Source organism: Zingiber officinale, chromosome 8A (genome assembly GCF_018446385.1).
Source record: "Zingiber officinale cultivar Zhangliang chromosome 8A, Zo_v1.1, whole genome shotgun sequence".
Lineage (NCBI taxonomy): Eukaryota > Viridiplantae > Streptophyta > Magnoliopsida > Zingiberales > Zingiberaceae > Zingiber > Zingiber officinale.
The window spans coordinates 16,999,734-17,024,541 of NC_056000.1; the positions used below are offsets into that span (position 1 = coordinate 16,999,734).

At 37.9% G+C, this 24,808-nt stretch overlaps 2 protein-coding genes and 1 pseudogene across 3 annotated transcripts; 2 read left to right on the forward strand and 1 right to left on the reverse strand.

Annotated features, from left to right (window-relative positions):
• Positions 1 to 3,017, forward strand: part of LOC122010560 — a 32,550-nt pseudogene extending 29,533 nt beyond the window's left edge.
• Positions 3,018 to 7,211: 4,194 nt separating this feature from the next.
• LOC122011682 (transcription factor IBH1-like 1) lies at positions 7,212 to 8,170 on the forward strand. Its single transcript, XM_042568054.1, has 2 exons — positions 7,212 to 7,899; positions 8,003 to 8,170. The coding sequence occupies exons 1-2, from the start codon at positions 7,343 to 7,345 to the stop codon at positions 8,064 to 8,066; spliced, it is 621 nt and encodes a 206-aa protein (XP_042423988.1). The 5' UTR covers positions 7,212 to 7,342; the 3' UTR covers positions 8,067 to 8,170.
• A 174-nt stretch (positions 8,171 to 8,344) lies between these two features.
• LOC122011594 (myosin-binding protein 2-like) lies at positions 8,345 to 9,750 on the reverse strand. 2 transcript variants are annotated; one of them, XM_042567976.1, is made up of 3 exons: positions 9,686 to 9,750; positions 8,575 to 9,580; positions 8,345 to 8,495 (listed from the first exon to the last, which is right to left on the reverse strand). In XM_042567976.1, the coding sequence occupies exons 2-3, from the start codon at positions 9,568 to 9,570 to the stop codon at positions 8,472 to 8,474; spliced, it is 1,020 nt and encodes a 339-aa protein (XP_042423910.1). In that variant the 5' UTR covers positions 9,571 to 9,580; positions 9,686 to 9,750; the 3' UTR covers positions 8,345 to 8,471. The 2 variants fall into 2 exon arrangements, with proteins under 2 accessions (XP_042423910.1, XP_042423909.1); XM_042567975.1 differs by lacking the exon at positions 9,686 to 9,750 and having other exon boundaries at positions 8,575 to 9,634.
• Positions 9,751 to 24,808: the final 15,058 nt, after the last annotated feature.

Consider the following 24,808-nt stretch of genomic DNA (forward strand, 5'->3'; position numbering starts at 1 on the left):
TTATTTGGATAAAATCTCTTGTCTCTCTCACTTTAGTTATTCTATAAATCTCTTCCCCTTCTTTTGTATCTAATTTTTGATATAACAATTTAAAAATTTCATTCTTTGGTTTATTCATTACTTTCTTAGTCTCTTTCTTAGCTATTGTATATCTTTTTAAATTTTGCTCGTTCTTACAAATATATAATTTCTTATATGCTATGCGTTTTTATTTACTTTCTCCTATACTTTCTCAATATACCATCAAAATTTCTTACTTAGTGGTGCATTCCCTTTTGACTCACCGAGTATATTCTTGGCTACTATTTTCAACTTTGATACATCTTATCCATGTCCTATTAGAGTCACCGTATATTTCATCTAATGCTTGTAACATTCTTCTTAAATATATTTTGCTTCCCATCCTTAAACTTCTACCACTTAATTCTAGCGGTGTATATTTTCCTTCTATTGATAATTGAGGTGTATATCCAACACTACTAATCTATGTTGGGTAGTTAAACTTTCTTTATGGATGACCTTGCAATCTTTACAAATATTTCTATCCCTCTTCCTAACCATAAGAAAGTCAATTTGCGATTTATTATTCCACTTTTGAATGTGACCAAGTGTTCATCTCTTTTATTAAAAAAGATATTAGTTAGTATAAAGTTATATGCTATCGCAAAATCTAATATAGTTTTTCCTTCTTCATTTCTTGCTCCAAACTCATAACCCCATGCACCCTCTCATATTTCTTATTTTTTACTTAGACATGCCCATTTAGATCGTCTTCTATTAAAATCATTTTATTTGGCGAAATATTTTATAATACTTTATCTAGGTCGTCCCAAAATCTTGATTTGATATCTTTATCTAATCTTACTTAAGGTGCATATATATTAATTACGTTCATAGTTTTTTTCGTTATTACTATCTTGAGAGTTATAATTATATCCCCTTTCTAACTACTCATGCAATTTTCTCCTTTAACGAACTATCTACAACCATACTCACTCCATTTCTTATTTTACTCTTTCTATATACCATAACTTAAAATTCGAGTTTTTTTATCATCTTTGCTTTCTCGTTTATCCATTTTGTCTCTTGTACATACAAAATACTAATTCTTCTCGTAATTATCGTACCTATTACCTTCATTGCTTTATAGTGAGGGTTCCTATGTTCCATGTTCCAAATATTGTACTATTAGTTTTCCTATAATATTTGTTCTTATTCAACTAATGGCGTGAGAACTCTTGTTTATTTAACACTACACTCGAGTTCTCATGGAGATGTAGCGGTTCTTGCCGATACGTTACATTTGGACCTTGCAACACGAACTCTTGCATATTTAACACTACACCAAGTTCTGGAGATGTAGTGGTCCTTGCTGAGATGCTACAATTAGAAAAATTAATGAGTATTTGTGTAGTTTAACCCTTTTGAGCTTTTATTTGAGATTCGTGCTTCTCATTGTCCAGGATGAATATTCTCAATGGATTGTGGTTAGTCAAAGGAGTCTTATCGAACTTATGACAGAGTTCCCTTCAACAAAGCCTCCATTAGGAGTTTTCTTCACTGCAATAGCACGTGCTTACAACCAAAGGAGTCCTATCGTATACTGGATCAGTTTCCTCGTTAGAAGTTTTAACTTATCACTATTTTGGATCTTTCTAGGATAGCACCAACTAGTATTCATGTGACATGCGCAGTAGAATGTCAGAAAACACCGACAGGAAGGATTCATAAGGGAGTCTAGCTGTTCAACTTGGATGAAGGTACTTTTCCTACATTGCCTAGTATCTTTCAACCTCCCTTAATGAGTTAGCAGTGCTGCAATCTAGATTAAGAAAACAAGCAGGTTTGAACTTGTAATCTAGGTAAATGGGTACTTTCATTAAATTACTGTTACAATTTCCTTACCATATCGATCTTGTGTTACAATCATTATGATTGGCCCTGGGACAGGGTTAGCACCATTCAGGGGTTCTTACACGTCTCCCTCCCCAATTTTGCTTTTTTTTTCCCTGTTTTGCGAGATTAAACACATTCAGGTAGTTGTAATTTTGAAAAAAAAAATTATATTTTGTTCACTTTCAAGAAAGGCTGGCCTTCAAGGAGGCTGGAACTCGGCTTGTTTATTCTGTTCTCTTCTTTAGATGCAGGAATCGTAAGATGGTAAACTAGTATACCATCCATCAAGTGAATCAAACACCTGTAGACATTAGTCTATATTGATTCATTCTTACATGATTGAGAATCTGCTTTTTTCAGGATTATATCTATGAGGATGAGCTAAAAAACTTTGTTAAAACTGAAGCACTTTCTGAACTTATTGTTGCATTCTCCCGTGAGGGTCCAACAAAGGAATATGTCCAGCATAAAATGGATGAAAAGGTTGACAGTTTATGCTGCTCTTTTTTTGATTTGTTGGATTTCTACGGCCTCTTGCATTTTTCTGTATCTGCGGGTAACCATTAATTTCATTTTTTTCAGGCTTCAGACATCTGGAAAATCAACACGCAAGGTGGCTATATTTATTTCATAGCATTGTCCAGGAACAGGTAACAACTGCTTTCATAGCCTCACTATTGCAGGATTCTTGTCTAAAAGTCACAGAGCCATTCCGTGCTATTTTAGCATTGTTAGAGATGCTAGAGATTTCAGAAATTGTGAAGAAATCTATAGGTAGCCTTGTCCAAGCTAAGTAATGACCTATGAAACCAACCTCTATGTTTTTGGATCAATTTAACTCTTTTTTTTTGGTTGGGGTTCACTAATATTTACCTTAGCAAGACACTTCTACACTCTAAAGCATTCTAATTCTGGTCTATAACTTTTCGCTAACATTGTGCAATTCCTTTGTATATTTTGCTCAGGGATCTCTTGATAGTTCAGAGACGGTATTTAAGGATACGGTATTTAAGGGACGTCTGGTGAAACTACTTGTCAGTTTGTTTTTCTTTTTCGTTCCATTTGACATAGTCCTCATGCAAACAGTTCCAGTTTTGTACCCCTCAGCCTGCATTCTTTAACCACTCAGCATTAAACTTGTGTTTCATGTTAGATATGCCCTCAATAATCTCTTAAACATTTTGAATTTGAGAGAAGTATTATTCAAGATACCCATCTCCAATTCACCATCAACGTTTTCTGTGTTAAAAATTTTCATAGTTTGAATATCCTGTAAAGGATGATCAACATGGCTGGTAATTTTTAGAAGGCTGTGCTTTCTAATTTTGAATGGAATTAAGGTTCTTCAAAAGTTGGGTTTTCTCCTCTGAATTTAATCCATTAATAGTGCATTGAAATAGCTTGTAAGTAGACAATTGGACAGTTAACCTAAACCACTGAGCAGGGACCATATATTGCACCTTAATGACTAACAATCATGCTAAAGAGAGAAATCAATAAGACTTCTATATGGAAAGATGCTAAAAACTCTACTTTTATAGGAGTTCAATTTGTTAGGAATATAATTTAAATCTTCTATTGAAAAGATATGAAAAATATCATGAATTTTAAAAGATGAAAATATGGAATAAGACATTTTGAGTAGAGTTTAAAAATAAATAGGACTTAAATCCAAAATAGATAATATATATGAATTCTTTTGATCTTAATAAATGATATCATATAAGAGTCAAGACCTAAATCAGATGTCATATGAAGTAGCATTGAACGAAATTAAGGGGAAGCTTGAAATTGGTAGCTCGACCGAACCACATAGTTAGGCCAACTTGAACTAAGTTTAGTGTAAATGTGAATGTGTTTTTAAGTAGTGGATTTGAATTTTATTTTATGTTGTCGATAATACTATATATTAATGTCATTTATCAAAACTGAGAAAATCATAGGAATTTAATGTATCTAGGTGTTTTATTTATGGCAAAATAAGTTATACTAATGCATCTCATAAATTGTACGCTAAAGAACCTTTATAATATTCCAATCTTGCAATCAAATCCAAGTCATGAAAGATATCATGATCTCTACATTTTGCTTGTTTAATCCTCCGAAAGGATATCCACACAAAGAACTGGCCAACTGGGGCCAATGCACTCCACCCACACATAATAAATAAATAAAATAAATCAAAGGAGAAAAATAAAATAAAATAAAATAAAAATAAAAATGAGCAATTTATCAGAAAGTGTCCATTAACCTATAGCTCTGAACATAGGAATTGAAAGAATCTCACATGACCTAAAATTTGTTAAACTTTTATAATGCAGAAAGTCATGTTGTATAGACTACAATATTCTAACATTACCAAGCCAATTGAAAGTATGAGAGATGAAACCATTAAAATTCTAATATAATTAAACATATAAAACAAAAACAAAAAAAATACTCAAACACATGTAGGCCAGGCACATTAAAATGATGGTGCCCTTGGCCTTCAATGACCCTAAAGGAGGGATTTGGAGACAAGATCGAAGCCCAGCCATGTGAAAGAATGATGGAGTTAGAGGGAACTCTATGCCCTGAGACTGGGGACTTGATATGTGGTCCTTATTTTTAAGGCATAGACCCGATCACTCCGGGTCAAGTAGGGCGGCCAAACATTGAATCATATATGAACATGGACAGTATTTAAATAAGACAAAATAAGATTAATAAGAATACTATATATTGACATTTATAACTCGAGAAGTTACTTCTTTTAATGATTTTGGAAGATAAAAAGAATTGATTTTTTTATAACTATCTAAACTTAATTGTATATCAAACAATTATTTGACAAAAGAATCAACAAATGTAGTTTTTCAATGTTGATTAACTATTAGTAAAATGAAAAAGTAATATCTAATCACAAAGATTGATGGAGTAAAAAAGTTTGTAATAGCAAAATAAACAAAGTTATTGTATGCCAATTGTCCATATATATCCTCAAACAATTAGTAAAATGGCTGTGTTTTTTTTTTAAAAAAAAAAAAAGGAGAAAGATAAAGGACATGTACACCTTGTGGATGAAGTTTCATTTGCTTTTTCGAAGCTAAGCAACAAAAAGGCTTTATTGCTCTCATCGTGATTCATGGATCGGCATATTTCATGGACCATGCTATGCAATTTTTGTACTAATTAACCAATTAAAATGTGGAAATATATATTACATATAACATTTTTTTTAGTTATTTCTTGTGGATTAACCCCTTGGAACTAAAATTTTAAAAGAAAATCAAAGTTTAGAGTATCTTTCTTCTATTTTTTTAGCAAATGATCAAGGGTTTTGAATTGACATAGGGATTGTGTTGTGAACTTTTGTGATGGATATTCATCAAAGACTCAATTGATAACAAAAAATATTACTCAATTCTAAAATCTAGATTGACTAAAAGAATTGAGAATTAGACCGTTTTTTATACTACTGTTTTATAGGACAATGATTCTTTCTAGTGGAGTTTTAGATGACTACCAAACAAAAGATCAATCAAAGTGGCCCATATTTATATATATGTGTGCTTTGATTCTTGAGTAACAATTGCAATAATTTATGGGACCTTGGATAATTAATGCCACTTTTTTGGATTTACAAAAGCACAAAATCAACATGCTAGTTTAGAGGAGGACCGAGCTAATCAATTTGTCTCAATTTTTTAATTAGTCAAGAATTTCTAATGTAATCTTCATGTCTTATTCATACATTCTTCTTAGAATATTTCTGTTAGTTCGTTAAATCAATAAATATATGATTCTTGCAATTTTCACAATCAATTAACACTAAAGTTTGTAATTATTTTATTCAAGTTTGATAACCATATATATGTGGTTTACTTAAAAACCTACATAATTTTTAATTTTTAGACAACTTTGAAAATATTTTCTTGATTGTTTATTTTCTACTAATATGCTAATATTATAACTACATTATTTGATTAACTTTAGTACTCATAGGCGTCATGTAACTATATAGAAAGATTCATCATTTTTTTCTTCTTTACAATACTAAGATTGATACAAACAAAACCAAAAACAAATGAATTGTTTCTCTTTCAAATACAAAGCTATAATATATAGAGATTATCTATTGCATGGACCTTGGTCATCATATGCATGCATGTGGTGTGTCATTTTATCTGAGGGCTAACGATTCAATGAAAGGACGTCAAATTATCATCTAGTATCCATAACTCAATCATCAATATAATGTATTCGTAGAGATTTTTCTTTTTTCAAATGGGGCATATAACCATAGGATACTAGATTTCTAGATCATCTCTCACGAACGCTTTTCAATTTATCTTAACGATCAGTAGAAAACTTCTAGGACACCAAATTCTTTTTTCTCAAGATTTCATTTCACCCCTAAAAATTATTTATTTTACCTCTTAAAGTTTTAAAATTATTAAAATTCCTTTAGAATTTTTAAAACTCATGTCATTATTACATAAATTTTAAGTGTAGTGACACTATTTATACTAGGCCTATATATATATATACAAAAAAAAATTGATAATATTGAAAATTTAAAGAATATTTTATAAAAGTATATTCTTAAATTTCATAATATGTGGTGGTAAATGTGAAATCCTAATCTTAGCGACCTTTCTAAAAAGGTCGTAAATCACAGAACTTATTTAGTAAATTTTCATAATACTCAATTCTATCTAGGGATATTAATTTGGATAGATAGAATAGAATGTTGAATTTTCTTTAAAAAAAAAATCCCAACTTAAATTTGATCTGAACAATCTAAAACCTTTAAACCCAAACATAAATCCGACCAATTCAAATTTGACCCAAATAATCGGAATAATTTTTTTTCCTATAATTTTTTATTTTTATCTTAATACTTTATTATTGTCATATTAACAGTAATATTAATATACATAGAAATATTTTAATTTTTAAAATAAAATTTAATTTAACCTTAAAAATATATTAAGATCTAAATTTGAGTTAACACGAATCTGATCCAAAAATTTTTAACTCAAAAACTTTTCAACTCGAATCTGACTTAGAATTTGAAAATCATCCATCCGAGTTTAATTTTTTTTTCGCACTGACTCAGATCATATCGTCGGATGATCGGATCGGATCGGATGGAATTGATTTTTGACACCCCTGATCCTATTCCTTTTACGCATCACAATCAAGTGAGTAAACTTGAGTTCAGCAAACATTCAATGGAAGGTATAGGAGTGAGCCACATATCTACATTGGAGCATTAAAGAAGAACCCTAACAATAAACTTCCCCCTCTCTTCAAATCTATATATTCCCATCTTTCGTGAGCAGTGGTGCAGCCTCTTCCATGCTTCCCTCGATCCTCTCCCCATTACTAAATTCGACCTTTTTTAGTTTGAGTTTGAGCAGCACTTTCCCAAATTATCTCCTTCCAAATCCAATCTCAAGCCATGCAACTCGCCGCCGCCGACACCGCCGCCAAAGCGTTCAAGCAAGTCTTCCTCAAGAAAATGTTGCTCGGCCTACGCCACGCGTCCCCCATCGCGAGCCTGCAAGGCCGGAAGGCCGCCATCCATCTCTCCTCTAACGCGGCCTTAGCGGTCGCTCGAGGCGACCGCCGAAGGTGGACTCGCGGCCTCCTCTCGCGTCTCGCCCGGCAGGAAGAGCGAGGCGCGGGGCCCTTCCTCAAGCTCCTACTCGGAGACGACCGGTACCGGAAGCTCGTCCCTCAAAACAGAAAGATCATCACGAAGCGGAGCCTCAAGCTGATCCGTTCGAGAAAGACGACGGCGAAGAAGAAAACGAGTAGTGCTGAAAATGGCAGCCGGGGTCTGGCGAGGTGCTTTTTGGCCAAGAGAATGCGGTTGCTCAAGAGCCTCGTGCCCGGAGGCAACTCTTTGGGTGGCTCCACCTTGATGGAGGAAACCTTGGACTATGTCGTTTTTCTCCAATGTCAAGTTGATCTCATGCGAGGCCTTGTAGAAACCTTCCAATTCTCCAACCCAAGGTAATTCATTTATGAACATAGTAACTTGAAAATCATTTTACTACTATTTCTTACTTAATTTGAATAATCATTGTTTGATTGATTGATTTTTCTCTCCTCGTAGAGCTCAGAATAAATGCACATTGGAAGAGAGAAAAGAAGCAGGAGGAGAGCAAATTGAGCACTAATATGGTAGCATATGAAGAAGAATATTATTTATGTACATTCTAGCTACTTTTCTTCTTCTTTTTTTTTTTTTAAAACAAGTTTGATTGAGATTGTGTGAGGAAACTTGTGATGTAAAATATTGAAGAAAAAATTTACATCTACTACTCTCCATAATTAAGCTAATTAAGTTTCTCTTGAGAAAGAACACTCTCCATTGTTCTAAACACATCATTTAAAAATTTTGTAGTTTATGTAAAAAAGAAAGAAAATTGTTCACAATGTACAGATGATTATGTAACAGTTTCACAGTATCTCAACCTTAGCAAACAAAAAGGGGGCAACAAAAAGAGAGTCAGAATCCTTGATCTGATCAAATGTTCAAAGAACATTGGCACACTGTCTGTCAAATTTCCAGTTTGACAGTATTAAATCCAGAAAGACAGCATTGCCTGCATAAGAACACAATGTCAAGATCTAAAAGAACAGGAAGTTGCATTAATATATAGCAGCGACAGTTCTTGAACATACCTCTTGAAGGCAGGTCAGTGCGCAATAATCATCTTCTCGATGACACTCAGAATTTGCGTCTGCTTTGGTAACCTGGGTTTTTATATCATCAAGCTGCTCAGTGAGTCTCCCTAGCACATGCATCAGTTCTCTTCCTTTATCAACATTCCCATGCCTCATTTCCGTCATGTCCTTTTCGAGTTTCTGCATCTGCTTTTTGAGCTGCTCGACATCAGTTTGAGACGTAGAAGATCCATCCCCAGAGTTCCCAAACGATTTCTTTTCACGCTGATCCTCGTGGAGATTGTTAGCTAAACGAAACTCCTGTAAACGAGCCTCGTGGAGATGGCTACAATTTTGATTCTCCTGAACATGATCCCAGTTCCCGAAATGGACCAGTTTCACAGGATCGATCGCAGGTCTCCTCCTGTTCGCATCGACTGTTTCTGGTCTATTAAGCTCGGCGTTCATCGATCTGGTCGCATCGGACTCTCGAATCGAAGACTGCTCGTCGATCAGCAAGCCACAAAACTGATCTCTGATGTGAAGTTCAGACGAGAGCTCCTCGAGTTGAGTCGCAGGCAAAGAGATGTTCCTGGCCAAGCTCCCCTTCCTCAAAAGGGTACGTGCGCCGCCGCCCATGAACCACTGCTGATGCTCCGTCCTCATTCTATCGATATTATTAATCCAACCTGCACCGCCCACCATGTGTCTGTAGTCCTGCACGAGGAATCTGAGGGCCGCAATCTCCATCTCTTTCTGCAGTATGACCTCTCTCAGTATCAACAGAGACTCGTCGGCGTGCCGCAGCTTCTCCTCTGCGATCCTCCTGTACTGGCAGGCCTCCATCTTCGCCGCTGCCTTCTCTTCCTGAAGGCGCACGATCATCGACAGCGCTTCCTCTGCGCCGGACGCTGCGGCCTGTCGCTCCTCCTCTAGCTCCGCAAAGAGTTTCCACAGAGCTGCTGATTGAGTCCGCAGAGCCTCTCTCAGATCAACAACCTCTGCTTCTGCCATCACCGGAAATCTAAAATTCATGCCAACCACAACATTACACACCTAAATCAGATTTAATGTCAAAGAATATACATAATTATCGTCATGAAACAGGCACAAAAGGAAGAAATGTAACCTTGGAAGATGATGACGACGATGATTCTGGACCAACTCTCAATCTCTTTTCATCTAATAAATGTTAGGGAATAAAAAAAAATATATTAATTCTAAGGAATTAGTAACGCGTACAGTTCGTCGTCGGTGGAATTTATTTATTTATTCCATGTGTTTATTGATCATAATATTTAAACGACGGTTACAAGGTCGTCGGTGGTTTGATTCCGTGCGATGCACCGGCCGCCCCATGCGGCTATTCCTGATGATAAATATTAATTAATTAATTAATTAATTAATTAATTACTTGTTTATATATATACACAGATATAATCTTGCTGTGTAAGGAAAGAAAGTTTCCTTTTATTTTGTTTATGAAAAACTTGGAAACTAATTAAATTTATTTACATCAATAAGAGGAAGGAATCAATTTCGTTCATTTATGTTTTCTATTTTATTCTAGTCAAATAAGCAAAAATAAATGAAAATTGAAACTTACTGATTCGGTGCATAAAAGTGGGGTTCGATGATGTCAGATAATCAGAAGTCAAGAGCACGTGACAGTCATAAGTCAAGGGGGCGTGATAGTTAGAAGTCGAGGGGGTGTGACAGTCAGGGACAATAAGAAGTCAAGAGAATATGACAATCAGCAGATAGGAGGGGAAAGAAGGTGTTAGACCGTATGACATCATCAATTGCATAATTCTCAGTCGGGTACCGATAAATCAGGGTCGTCCCAAATCTGAGGCACAATATGTAGCCTGAGTAGTGTCTGACTTGCCCCGACTGATAGGGTTTCCTCAGCCCTGGCTGTATAGCAAGGCCTAGTACTTTCAGTGAGACAACTCCTGATCGGCCTTTTGGTGATCCAAGCATGAAAGGTGGGACTCTCGCCACAGCTCGTTTCCCTCATCTAGACTCGAGTCAGGTGTTACACCCGAATGGTCATCCCGAGCTGCCCGTAGTCAAACCCGGGGGGGACAGAAAGTACTAGGCAACAACGATGTCAGGGAATCGTAATCTCTTGTCAGGGAATAACTATCATACGTCAGGGAATATTCCAATGGTCTGTTATCATCTGCGAATGAAACCTTCTTTCAACCAATGAGAGGGTACCACGTGTCCTCCATCACCCGACATTCTCTGACATCGGTCAGACTCCAGAGGTACACATTGTCATATAAAAAGGGAGGTCATTTCCCTTAGCTAAGTACATGAGCAGATTCGCGCTCGTCTTTTATAGTTCTTTTTATCTTCGTACATTGTTCTTCTAGGGAAAAAGTACTTGACTTGAGCGTCGGAGGACCTGCGCCGGAGACTTTTTCCTTGGTTTCTCGTCTCTAACATTCCATGTGTTTGTCTTAGTGTGCACATAGCCTAAGTACCACCGGTCTCATCACCATTGTCCTTGATCTCCACGTGGAGGTCCGTCTTTCTGGTGCACATACGTCGGGTGTGTCCAAGTCGCCTATCCGTCAACACTAACACCATCTCAGCCGACCTTCGTCTGACTTAGATTCCAGACATAATCAATTTGGCGTCGTCTGTGGGAATTTCCTTCACCTGTTCTGGAGCGTGAAGATGGAGGATACCAGAAGGATCAACGTCACCATGACAGCAAGAGAGTACGAACTATTCAAGGAGGTCAAGAGGCAAACGTCTTCCGAAAAACACACCGTTGCTTTACATCCACACAAGATGTCGGCAGCTTCAAACGACCAGACCCACGTTTCTGACAGGGGGTCTAAGAGGAAACAGTCCGAGGATTTCCCTTAAGCCTTCTATCACGAGCCTTGCCTGGACTATTATAATAAGAAAGAGCAACTGCAAGCCTCCATGGCCGAGAGTTCCCCGCCTAGAGATTCAAAGAAGGGGAAAGTCATAGTCCTCCGGGAGGAGCCGAGGGAGGTGCCTGAGGAGTAAGTGCCCTTCTCTCTAAGAGTACTCGAGGAAAAGCTACCAAAGTAAGCCCCCAGCTATTGGAGAATATGATGGTAGCAAGGACCCGGAGGATCATCTCCGAAAATTTCAGAACGCTGCGTTGCTGCATCAATACAGCGACGCCATCAAGTGTCGAGTGTTCTTAAATACTCTGTTCGGCTTGGCGCAAAAAATGATTCGATGGATTGCCAAACGAGTTCATCATCTGCTTTAAAGACTTCAAGACCATTTTCCTGCGTCATTTCGCCAGTAGCAGAAAGTATCAGAAGACAGACCACTGTCTCTTTGTCCGCAAGTAAGGGTTTACGGAACCCTTGAGAAGCTATATCAAACGCTTCAACCAGGTAGCCCAGGGTGTCCCGTCCGCTATTTCAGAGATATTGATGAGCGTCTTCTCCCATGATCTGGTGGAGGGGGAGTTCTTTCAGGCCCTCATTTGGGAGCCAGTAAAGAATTTTGATGAGATGTCAAGGAAGATAGCCAGCTACATCAATGTAGAAGAAGTCCAAGTGGCTCAGTGAAAAGCAGACAAGGCACCTGCTCCTACCAACAAATCAGAGAAAAGGCCGCCCTAACCTCCAGCTCGATCCTTTCCTCACACCAAGGATGCCCAACCAGGATTTATGCCCGGTCAGGATTCCAAGGTGGCGCAATGGGTAAGAGCTGTCCAAGCCCCCAAACCCGATCAGTAGGGGCCCAGTTATTGCACCTACTACAGGTCTCACACTCATTCGATTGGAGAGTACGTCCAGTTTGCCCGAGATTCTCGGAGGGCGGCTGAACTGGGCATACCCCACCTAAAATTACGCCCCAGCTTCAGAAGCTGCTAGCCAACTCGCCTGCTGCCATAGGGCAATCAGGTAAACCCTCGCCCGATAATGCAGGTCAGGGAACTCAGCAGCCAGGTCGGGGCAAGGAGTCGATGGAATCCCCTGAGGAGGAGAACAGGAGAAATATTGTCATCTGGGAGATCGACATGATCTCTGGAGAGCCCACGGATAGAGATTCCGCTAGGGCTCGAAAATCTCATAAATGCCGCTTGGAGATACATGCGGTAGGATGCAGTCTAGAACAAGCTCCAAGGCCCGTAATCACCTTCTGGCCACAAGACTTGGAGGGATTGGAACTCTCTCATGATGATGTCCTCATAATTAAGGCTGTCATCACCAACAACCACATGACCAGAGTTTTCATGGACACCGGAAGCTCTGTCAACGTGCTGTTCAAGAATGTCTTCGAAGACATATAGATCGACGCTAGCAAGCTCCAACTAGTGGCTACTTCCCTATATGGGTTCACTGGCAATGAGGTGAGACTAATGGGCTAAATTAAGCTAGCCATATCTTTGGTTAGCGAACAATTGGTGAGGATCCGGAGGAGTACTTTCATCGTAGTGGACTCTCTATCCTTTTACAACGTTATCCTGGGAAGACCCGCACTACACGAGTTTCGAGCGACCGTCTCCACCTTCTATAAGAACATGAAATTTCCTGTGAGTGTCCCCAGGGCGTAGCACAGATGGGGAGTGCATGGTTCTGTGGCTGAAAGGTCCAGGGGTCGATCCCCGGGGTGTCACTGCCTGGGGTTAACGTCTCCGCCATGCACTTTCCACCTGTGTACCTGCATTTACCTCCCTCCATATCCGTGGGACCTGCTCTAGGGGGGCCGCTGATGTGGCGGTTCCACATGAAATTTCCTGTGAGTGACCAAGTCAGGGAAGTCAAGGGCGAGCAATTGGTCTCCCATAGATGTTACGTCGACATGGTGAAAGTGGGGGCAGTGTTGGTTAAAGAGCAAGATGATATACAACGGCCAGTGTACTTCTTTAGCCATCTATTGAAAGGGGTCGAGTCTCGATACACGACCCTAGAAAAGTTAGTTTACGGATTGATTCTCATGGCTTGTCGATTAAGACCGTACTTCCTGGCACACCCAATTACTGTCCTTACCAATAGCACCATGGGGAAGACCCTTACCAACATGGAGATAGCATGCCGCTTCATTAAATGGACAACCGAGTTGGGAGAATATAATATATAGTATCAGCCCTGAACAGTCATCAAAGCGCAAGCCCTGGCCGACTTCCTAACAGAAATCCATCAAGATAAGGCTTAGGAAACATGGAAAATATATGTTGATGGGTCGTTCACTCATCAAGGTATCAGAGTAGGGATACTCCTTATATCCCCTCAAGAAGATATCATGCAACTAGCTGTCCGGTTAAACTTCAGAGCTACCAACAATGAAGCGGAGTATGAGGCACTATTGGCAGGATTACATGCAGCCCGACATGTAGGGACAACTCAGGTATCATTTATTCAAATTCTCAGCTGGTGGCTCAGCAAGTGGCCGGTAACTTTGAAGTCAACAATGAGAAGTTGCAGCTATACAGAGAAGCATGTAAGAAAATGAAGGAGGGATTCAAGAAAGTTACAGTGACCAAGATTCCCTGAGCCGATAACCAAAGAGCAGATGAATTAGCCAGAATGGCCAGCTCTTTGACTACTTGGATGTTGGATAAGTCGATAACTTAGAGCTTCTTGATAGCTCAGATTGACTTGCAAAACAATTTGGAGGAACCAATCAACTGAAGAGTGTCAATAATTATTTATCTTCAACAAGGAATCTTACTTGTCGATGCCAAAGAGGCTAGATCAATCAGGAAGAGATCTTATGCTTATGCATTGATCGGTGATCAATTATACAAGCGGATATTCTCTCGACCACTGCTCAAATGCCTAGGTTTGGACGAAGCGGAGTATGTCTGTAAGAAGTTCACCAGGGATGTTGCAGCAGCCATGTTGGAGGAAGGATGCTAGCCTAGAAAGTAATCCTGGCCGAGTATTTTTGGCCTACTTTGCAAAGAGATGCTTAACGATTGGTGGGCGCTTGCCTCTCTTGCCAAAAGCATCAAAACCTAACCCATCAGCCGATCGAGATTTTGAAAACCTCAATAGTCTCCTGTCCCTTTGACCAATGAGATATGGACATTATGGGACCTTCCCCCATGGCTCTCGGGCAGAGGCGCTTCTTACTTGTAGCGGTGGATTACTTCTCTAAGTCAGTAGAGACAGAACCGCCGGCTAGGATAACGGAAGGAGCTGTCATTCAATTCCTGTGGAAGAACATCTTATGTCGATTTGGAATCTCTCACAAGTTAGTCTTAAACAATGGTGGGCAATTCCAGGGGCATAGGAACCAAGAATGGTGTCGAGGGTTTGGCATCACCCAGGCCTTCACTTCGATGGCGTATCCACAGAGCAATGGATAGGTCGAAGTCACTAACAGGGAGATAGTGCACAGGTTGAGGGTCAAGCTGGACCATGTGGGCGGCGATTGGGTGGAAGAGCTCTCCAGCATCCTGTGGGCATATCGAACGACTCCTCGAGAAAGTACAGGGTCACTCCTTTTCATCTCGTCTACGACAACGAGGTAGTTGTGCCGGTCGACGTGGGGATTCCATCGACATGGGGATTCCATCCATCCGACGTTTACTATATGATCTTGAGAATGTTGAGCGACGATTTCTAGAGCTAGATCTTATCAGTGAAACTCATGAAAGGACGACCGCCTGGTTGACTGCTTACCAACAAAGGATGCGACAAAATAATGATAAAAGGGTGGTCCCTCACTTCTTCGGAGAAGAGGACCTAGTTTGGAAAAGGATCGGACTAGTAGACGAGGTAACTAAGTTAGCACCTCAGTGGGATAACCCCTATAAGGTCATCAAGAAACTAGCGTCTGGTGCCTACTACCTGCAAGACGTCCAGGCTAGAAAATTGGATCATCCCTAGAGTGATAATTACCTCTAGCCTTATCGGGGTATGAGGGTGTTATTCTTTGTAACAGTAGTTGTTTGAGAGAAAGATCTAAGGCCAAGGAATGAGCACTACAAGCATATGCACAAAAACCCGGTCAAGTAATCCTGACCCGGATTTAGCTTAATTCTTTTAACGAGGCACTTCAGAAGTCCTTAGGTCATAGACGCGGGACTTAGTTAAGTCCTCTTACACTCCTTGTGCAAGCCTTGAACCGTGCTCTTCCAGTTCTCGGCTGGTTGTCCCAGCCAGGATAAGCAAAAATCTAAAAGATCTCTTATAATAAATTCTTTTAGCTCTAAACCTAACGAGCTTTGCCTCGCTTACATGCATGAATCCAACTTAAGGAAAGTGGGAAAATCCCAATGGAGAGCGAGGACTAAGAAGCTAGAAGCAAGCTCTTATAAACAAGGGAGGTAACAGAAAAATGAAGCAGTACATGAGCTGAGTGAAAGGAACTAGAGTGCTAAACATGCTTATGCACAGCGGAAACCATCTAGTTCCTCTAGGAGATCCATGTGAAGGGAAAGAAGAATATACTAAGTTTTCTATAAGAGCATGAAAGGTTATACCTTTGGTGCATACACATGTGTTGGTTGCTACTCGGAAAACCTAGAGGTTCCACTGTACAAAAATTTTGTACAAAGGTCTGAACCTTTTTCCTAGCTACCATGTGTTCTTTTAAATTAAATTTTGGATCGCCTGCGGAACTTAACACGTTTGATCCAAAACTTAATCTATTTGTTCTTTTAGGTTTTAACTTGGATCTCCTGCGGAACTTAACACGTTCGACCCAAATCTCCTTAAGTTATTAATTCCATTAAATACTAATTTCCATAAAAGGTTCCCAGTACTGACGTGGCGAGGCACATGGCCTTCTTGGATATGGGAGCAACCACCACCGACTAGACAAAACCTTTAATAGAAAGCTAATATTTAATTTTCTAAAATAACTTTAGGTTAACCAAAGAGAACAATCAAATCACAAGGAAAAGAAAGAAAACAAAAGAACACAACATCGAAAAACATATTCGAAATACTAGATCATAAGCCTCTTGTATTTGGTATTATTTCCATAAATAACTAGCATGATGCGGAAATAAAAATTACTAATTATACCTTGTAGAAAAACCTCTTGATCTTCTACCGTATTCCTCTTCTAACCTCGGACGTTGTGTGGGCAACGATCTACCAAGATGAGAAACCACCAACCACCTTCTTCTCCTCCAAGCAAGGTTCGGCCACAAAGGAAGAACTTTACCAAAGAAGAAAATCAAAATACTAACCAAGCTCCAAGAGATGCTAACTTTCTCTCCTTCTTCTTCTTCTTCTCCAAGTAGTATCCGGCCACCACAAGAACTCCAAGAAAGATGAAGTATTCGGCCACCACAAGAGGAAGAGAGGGAGAGGGTAATGGCCGGCCACAACACCAAGGAAAAAGGGAGAGAAAACAATAGAGGTTGTGTCCCATGAAGGCACCCTCACCCCTTCTTTTATATTCCTTGGCCTAGGCAAATTAGGAAATTTAATTACAATAAATTTTCCTTAATTTCCTTGACTTGATTTAATTGAGAGAAATAAAATAAAATTTTCCAAATCAATTTCAAGTGGCCGGCCACATCATTGGAAAACAAAAGAGGACAAGTTTTAATCAACAATTAAAACTTCCTAATTTGTTTCCGGAAATTTTAAAAAATAAAATTTCTCTTTAAAATCTCTTCATGGTTAATAAAAGGAAATATCTATAATTTTAATTTTATTAACATGTGAATAATTTTAAAGAGAAAATAAAACATCTCTCCAATCTACAAATAAGGAAAGAGATCTAATCTCTTTCTTTAATCTTTTGTAAATCTTTTACAAGAGAGATATTTTAATTCTAATTCTCTTTAAATTATATCTTCCACATTATAATAAAAATTAAAATTAAATTTCTTTTTTAATTTATTTTGGCCGGCCCTACTAGCTTGGGTTCAAGCTAGGGCCGGCCACCCAATAATATACCTAGGCCGGCCCTAGCTTGGTTCCCAAGCTAGCTTGGCCGGCCCCTTATTGGTGGGTATAGAAGGTGGGTATAGGTGGGTATAGAACTCTATAAATAAGAGGCTACGATAGGGACCGAGAGGAGGAATTGGTTTTGGTCTCCCGATAAAATTAAGCATCCCGTGTTCGCCCCGAACACACAACTTAATTTTATCAATGATAATTCATTCCACTAGAGAACTATCATTGAACTACCGCACCAATCCCAAATTACATTTTGGGCTCCTTCTTATTATGAGTGTGTTAGTCTCCCTGTGTTTAAGATATCGAATGTCCACTAATTAAGTGAGTTACTGACAACTCATTTAATTAATATCTAAGTCCAAGAGTAGTACCACTCAACCTTATTGTCATGTTGGACTAAGTCCACCTGCAGGGTTTAACATGACAATCTTTATGAGCTCCTCTTGAGGACATTATCAACCTAGTATCTCTAGGACACAGTTTCCTTCTATAATCAACAACACACACTATAAGTGATATCATTTCCCAACTTATCGGGTTTATTGATTCAACGAACTAAATCTCACCCATTGATAAATTAAAGAAATAAATATCAAATATATGTGCTTGTTATTATATTAGGATTAAGAGCACACACTTCCATAATAACTGAGGTCTTTGTTCCTTTATAAAGTCAGTATAAAAGAAACGACCTCAAATGGTCCTACTCAATACACTCTGAGTGTACTAGTGTAATTATATAGTCAAGATAAACTAATACCTAATTACACTACGACCTTCTAATGGTTTGTTCCTTTTCCATTTTGGTCGTGAGCTACTGTTTATAATTTATAAGGTACTGATAACATCATCTTCTGTATGTGACACCACATACTATGTTATCTACAATATAAATTAAATGAACAACTACAAACAAATGTAGACAATTAGACCAAATGTGATTCTTTATTCATAATAAATGTTTACAAAGCTTAGGCTTTCAGTATACATTCCAACAACATGGACTCCAGACAGCTTGGATCACAACACGATCATACGTTCGCACCTCTATGGTATCCACACGAACAAACCTTGCCTTCATTTGTCTCACAAAGTCACAATTGGAGAAGGAAACCACCTAAGGTTATGCTAGCAACCTAGAGAAGGGGTTTCATCTAAGAGGAGAAGAGAGGGAGGAGAGAATGAAGATCTCCAAGAAATGAAGAGAAAAATGCTTAAGTATTTTCATCCAATGAAAACACTTAATGAGCATTAATTCAATTAATGAGCCTTAATGAGTATTTACACTCCATTAAGGACAACACTTGAAACTCCTCATTTCAAATTCAAATTCGAAAATTGAATGAAATGATTCATTGAATTTCGAAATTGAATGAAATGATTCATTGAATTTCAAAATTCAATGAATATCTCCATTAATCCTCACTTGAGTCTAACTCAAGTCTAATTCACTTGAGTCTAACTCAAGTCTAATTCACTTGAGTCTAAATCAAGTTTAGTTTAGTTCAATCGAGTCTTACTCAATTAATCTCATACAATTTCAAATTCGATGAATCACATTTCATTAATTTGAATTGACTCCTTGAGTCTAGTTTGAATTAGGGGTGAGCACTAAACCCGCCAAACCGACCAACCCACTTATACCGACCCGAACCGAATCGAAAAAAAAATCCGCCGGATATAGGGCCGGATGTAGGGTCCTGATATTACATTATCCGATCTAGTAGGGTCGGATAATTTTTTATCCCAATAATCGAACCAACCCGATCCGCGATCACCCCTACTTGTAGCAACTACTGTCGATAAGTTGCTACATGTTATAGTAGCTATTGCAGATAAGCTGTTACACGTTGTAGTAGTTACTGCAGATAAGTTGCTACACGTTATAGAAGCTATTGACGATTAGCAACTACAACGTGTAATGAGTAATGCCTATTATCATTTTAAAATATTTTATTTTTTATTGTTTTATATTTATATTTTATATTTCATTGGATATAAGGTCGGATATCCAAATAACTGACAATCCGTCGGATATCTGATACATAATAACCGCCGGATATAAGGACGGATGTAGGTCCTGATATTGTATTATCTGATCTAGTAGGGCCGGATAATTTTTTATCCTAATAACCGAACCAACCCGATCCGCGATCACCCCTAGTTTGAATTGAACTTGATATAATAATTAGATTTAATTGAGCCTAACTCAATAAGTCTAATTCGGATTAGATTTAGTCCAATGATTCATCATATGAGCCCATCTCCAAATCTACTTGTTCTTTGTGTGTGACCCAATAGGTTCTCGTAACACTAAGTAATGAGTGACATCTAGCAAGACATCATTACTACCTAAGTGACGAGCAAGTCGAGATCTGACCTAACTTATCCGTGGCTATTATCTTGTATAACTTGGTCCCTCTATCCTTGATATCTAGATTGATCAATGAGGCATAGACCGTGTCATCCTCTTATCAACCTTTGTGTTTCTTGATCTCTAAGTAGACACACTCAATCAAATAAGCTCAATATCTCATATTGACTTATTTGAGCATGGTCATGCTTGTTGGTGCGGGAAGCATCCGACGATCGAACTTGTGTTTTGATAACGGCAAAGAATTCAAAGTTAAGATGTTTTTTAGTCTAACAAGTCTACTTGAGGGTTTCAGGAAAGTCCTAGCTGCGGTTAGGCAAAGGGAAAACCCTAGGGGGCGGTAACCCTAGGTCATAGGGGGTGGTAACCCTATGAGTAAAGTCTTGGCAGGTTGATGGCTTCAGGCAAAAGTCCTAGGGGGTGGTAACCCTAGGTGAAAAGTCCTGGTGTCGCGAACCAGGTGAAAGACTGGACTAGCCGGGGAAGCGGATGTCCAGCAGAAAGTCCGGAAGCATCGAGTGCTGAGCAAAAGTCCAGTCGATCTGGAGGATCGACTGGCAACAGGTAAATCTCCTGAGTGGAGTAGGTGAGGACGCGTTCCCCGAAGAGGGAACAGTAGGCGTCGGGTCGACCTAGGGCTTCCGGCTGGAAATCCAAAGTCAGACTCGGACAGTCCGAAGACTGTCAATTATTACTTACTGTGTTTTATCAGATTCTAACATTGTCTTGCAGGGTATTTTGCTCGGACTAACCTTTGTTTGCAGGTGAGGAACCTGCTGGAAAAAGGCTGTCCGGGCGCCCGGGATGGATCCGGGCGCCCGGAGGTCCGGGCGCCCGGAACAGGTCCGGGCGCCCGGGACCTAATTTTATCCCCTGCGCGACTTCGCCACGTGGAGCATCCTGGTTGGTTGGCCACGTCACACTCCAGGCGCCCGGAAGGGATCCAGGCGCCCGGAACCGCATATAAAAGGAGGGTTGAGGTGCAGCTTCAAGAGATAACGAATTCTAAGTGATCCTTCATCAACACGCTGCTCTAAAAGACGCTCCGAAGTTCTACTACAAGTGCCCGACGACCTGAAGTTTCAGAATTAGCATTTCTTGTTGTCGGTATAATTTTTGATAGCTTTTATCTGTACTCATTATTGTAATCTTTTAACTAGCTTATAGTTGTTGCCCACCGAAAGCGATCAAGGATCGCGGGCCTTCGAGTAGGAGTCGATCAAGGCTCCGAACGAAGTAAAAATCCACCTGTCTCTTTGTGTTGTCTCTTTATTTTATTTCTGCTTATTCCGCTGCACGTTTTTACTCCGATAATTTTCCGATAATCGAACGAAATAGCCACGAGCGCTATTCACCCCCCCCCCCTCTAGCGCTTCTCGATCCAACAATTGGTATCAGAGCGGAGTCGTCTTGAATCAGTGCAACCACTATTCGAGACAATTTTTTTTGTGGTTTTGTTCGGAGTCAATTAGAATTTAGCCTCATAGCTATATTCTAATTTCTTTTTACGAATCAATTTTCTGCTCAAAGCTGGTCAATACCACTTGAGCCTGTTATTTTTTTCCTACCTCCCACACTACTAATCCAAGACTTAGTCTTGGAATAGATCTTGTTGTTTCTATTTTTTTTGTAGATCTAAATGGCCCAACAAGAAGGATTTAGCACCGTTCGTCCCCCATTATTTTTCGGAGAAGACTTCGGATATTGGAAGGGGCGAATGGAAATTTATCTAAAGATCCAGTTCGACACCTGGATGATCGTCAAAACAGGACTACAACTACCAACTGGTACAGACGGTAAGCCTTCATCCTGTGAGGACTGGGAGCCAGCATTTATCAAAAAGGTGGAAGCCGACGCCAAAGCCACCTGCACAATCCAGTGCGGTCTTACCAAAGAAGAGCTCAACAGAGTCGGTCCATTCTCCTCCGCAAAGGAACTATGGGAGAAACTGATTGAACTTCACGAAGGCACTGCGGAAACCAAGGTAAGTAAGCGTGATTTGTTACTAAATAAACTATACAATTTGAAAATGCAGGAAGGTGAGACGGCAAGCTCTTTGCACGCCCGAATTCAAGATATCCTGAATTCTCTACATGGAATCGGGCAGAAGGTAGAAAACAGAGATATAATAAGGTATGCACTTAACTCATTTCCTAGGAGTTCATTGTGGGCATCAATGGTAGATGCCTACAAAGTCTCTAAGGATTTGTCGTCCTTAAAATTAGACGAGTTATTTAGCGAATTTGAACTCCATGAACAAACTAATACACTGCCATCCGAGAAAGGTATTGCTTTGATTGCAGGAACGAGTCGAACACGGGAATCAAGAGGACGGCGAAAAGTTGAATCAGAATCAGAAGACGAACCCAATTCAGAAGATTCAGAAGATGAACTGGCCAGCGAGTTTGTGAATCTTGTAAAGAAGCTCTACAAGAAGAAGAAGGGCTTCAACAAGAAAGATCTAAAGAAGGTAGTTCAATCAAAGGAGGCTCAACAGAACTCAAAGGCAAAGTACGAAGTCACTTGCTACGGGTATAACCAGAAGGGGCATATAAAAGCCAACTGCCCCAATCAAAAGGAAGCTAAGAAGCAAAGAAGAAAGAAGGCACTAAAGGCAACCTGGGATGAATCTTCTTCGGAGGACGAAGACGACGAACTCGACCAAACGAGTTTACTCGCATTGATGGCCCGGGACCAGATCATCGAATCCGAGAGCGAGTCAGAAGCCGACTCCGAGCAAAGCCACGGATCCGCATCCGTTTCCGAAGGGCCAAACTCCGCTGTAAGTATTCCTAGACTTAATAATTTAGTCAATTATTTACTTCGCAAATTAGCCAAGTCAAATTTGAAAATTAAGTCACTTTTAAAAGAAGTAACCACTCTTAAAGAAATAACTAACTCAAAATCTTTACCTGATCAAGTTCAAATTGAAGACTCAACTCAAGTACAACAACTTGAGAAAGAAAATTCATATCTGAAAAATCAGTCAAAAGATTTAAAAATTACTTTAGAAAAGTTCTCTCTGGGCTCCAAGAATTTGGATCTAATTCTTGGGACATAAAGAGCCGTCTACAACAAAACTGGACTGGGATATAAAAGTAAAAAGAAATATAGGTCTTATTTATCATTAATAAAACAAAATAGCAAATCAGTCCAAGCATGGGTCCCCAAGTCCAAATTGATCAATCAAGTTGGGCTTGGCCAATACTGGGTTCCGAAGGATCAAATATACTACCTCGACAGACCGTATCGAGGCCGTGATCCAGGGAAACCTAATATGAAAACGATCTACAAAATCTAAATTCTAAATTCGAATTTAAATTAAGAATTCAAAATTGAATTACAAATTCAAAACTTAAATTACAAAATCTAAATTCTAAATTCGAATTTAAATTAATTAAATTACAAATTCAAAACTTAAATTACAAAATCTAAATTCTAAATTCGAATTTAAATTAAAAATTCAAAATTAAATTACAAATTCAAAACTTAAATTACAAAATCTAAATTCTAAATTCGAATTTAAATTAATTAAATTATAAATTCAAAACTTAAATTACAAAATCTAAATTCTAAATTCGAATTTAAATTAAAAATACAAAATTAAATTGAAAACTAGATGGAGGATCCAAACTAGCTGGCACCTCCAACTGAACTACCCGATAGGGTAACTGAACCTAATCTACCCAGAATGGGTAAAACAAGAGTAGACTACCCGGTAGGGTAATTAAGGATAGATTAAAAAGGATAAGTTTAACTTGAACCACAGTACTGGTGAAATTTTTAGATGATAGTACGTTAGGGAAACTTGGGCATCGCATGTCTAGGAAGATATGGCTTCGACCTGTTGCATTTGGCCAAGTGAAACTGACCGAAGCTACCCTTAAATGGATCCTAACTAGTTAGACCAAGGATTAGTATTAAATTCAATGGGTAGGACTATTTGGAAGACCTCGAAGGCATGGTTACTTTAATGAGTTCCTTGTGACTCACCATAGCCCAGAAGTTTATCCAAAGAATGCTTACTTGTTGAATCCAAAGCTAAACCTGAATCTAACACAAAGTTAAACCAGACCCTTGAATTCAACAATAAATCATCTCACATCAATTATAGGATTCCCTGATTGACAATTTAGATCAGGTGAGATGACTAAGAAATAAAATTCTTTTCAAAATTATTTAAAAATCTTTTCAAAATTAACTTCAAAATTATTTAAAAATCTTTTAAAATCAATTTCAAAATTATTTAAAAATCTTTTCAAAATCAATTTCAAAATTATTTAAAAAATCTTTTCAAAATCAACTTCAAAATTATTTAAAAATCTTTTCAAAATTAACTTCAAAATTATTTAAAAAATCTTTTTAAAATTAACTTCAAAATTATTTAAAAATCTTTTCAAAATTAACTTCAAAATTTTTTAAAAATCTTTTCAAAATCAATTTCAAAATTATTTAAAAAATCTTTTCAAAATTAACTTCAAAATTATTTAAAAATCTTTTCAAAATCAATTTCAAAATTATTTAAAAAATCTTTTTAAAATCAAGTTCAAAATTATTTAAAAATCTTTTTAAAATCAATTTCAAAATTATTTAAAAATCTTTTTAAAATCAATTTCAAAATTATTTAAAAAAAATCTTTTCAAAATCAATTTCAAAATTATTTAAAAAATCTTTTCAAAATCAATTTCAAAATTATTTAAAAAAAATCTTTTCAAAATTATTTAAAAAATCTTTTTAAAATCAATTTCAAAATTATTTAAAAATCTTTTTAAAATCAATTTCAAAATTATTTTAAAAATCTTTTCAAAATCAATTTCAAAATTATTTAAAAATCTTTTTAAAATCAATTTCAAAATTATTTAAAAAATCTTTTCAAAATCAATTTCAAAATTATTTAAAAAATCTTTTTAAAATCAATTTCAAAATTATTTAAAAATCTTTTCAAAATCAATTTCAAAATTATTTTAAAAAAAAAAACTTTTCAAAATCAATTTCAAAATTATTT

Bases quoted from the DNA above. Each gene is read 5' to 3' on its own strand.
- LOC122011682 (XM_042568054.1), top strand. From the start codon at position 7,343: ATGCAACTCGCCGCCGCCGACACCGCCGCCAAAGCGTTCAAGCAAGTC. The intron at 7,900-8,002 runs GTAATTCATTTA...CTCTCCTCGTAG, and splicing joins TTCCAATTCTCCAACCCAAG to AGCTCAGAATAAATGCACAT.
- LOC122011594 (XM_042567975.1), bottom strand. From the start codon at position 9,591: ATGAATTTTAGATTTCCGGTGATGGCAGAAGCAGAGGTTGTTGATCTG. The intron at 8,496-8,574 runs GTATGTTCAAGA...GTTCTTATGCAG, and splicing joins CACTGACCTGCCTTCAAGAG to GCAATGCTGTCTTTCTGGAT.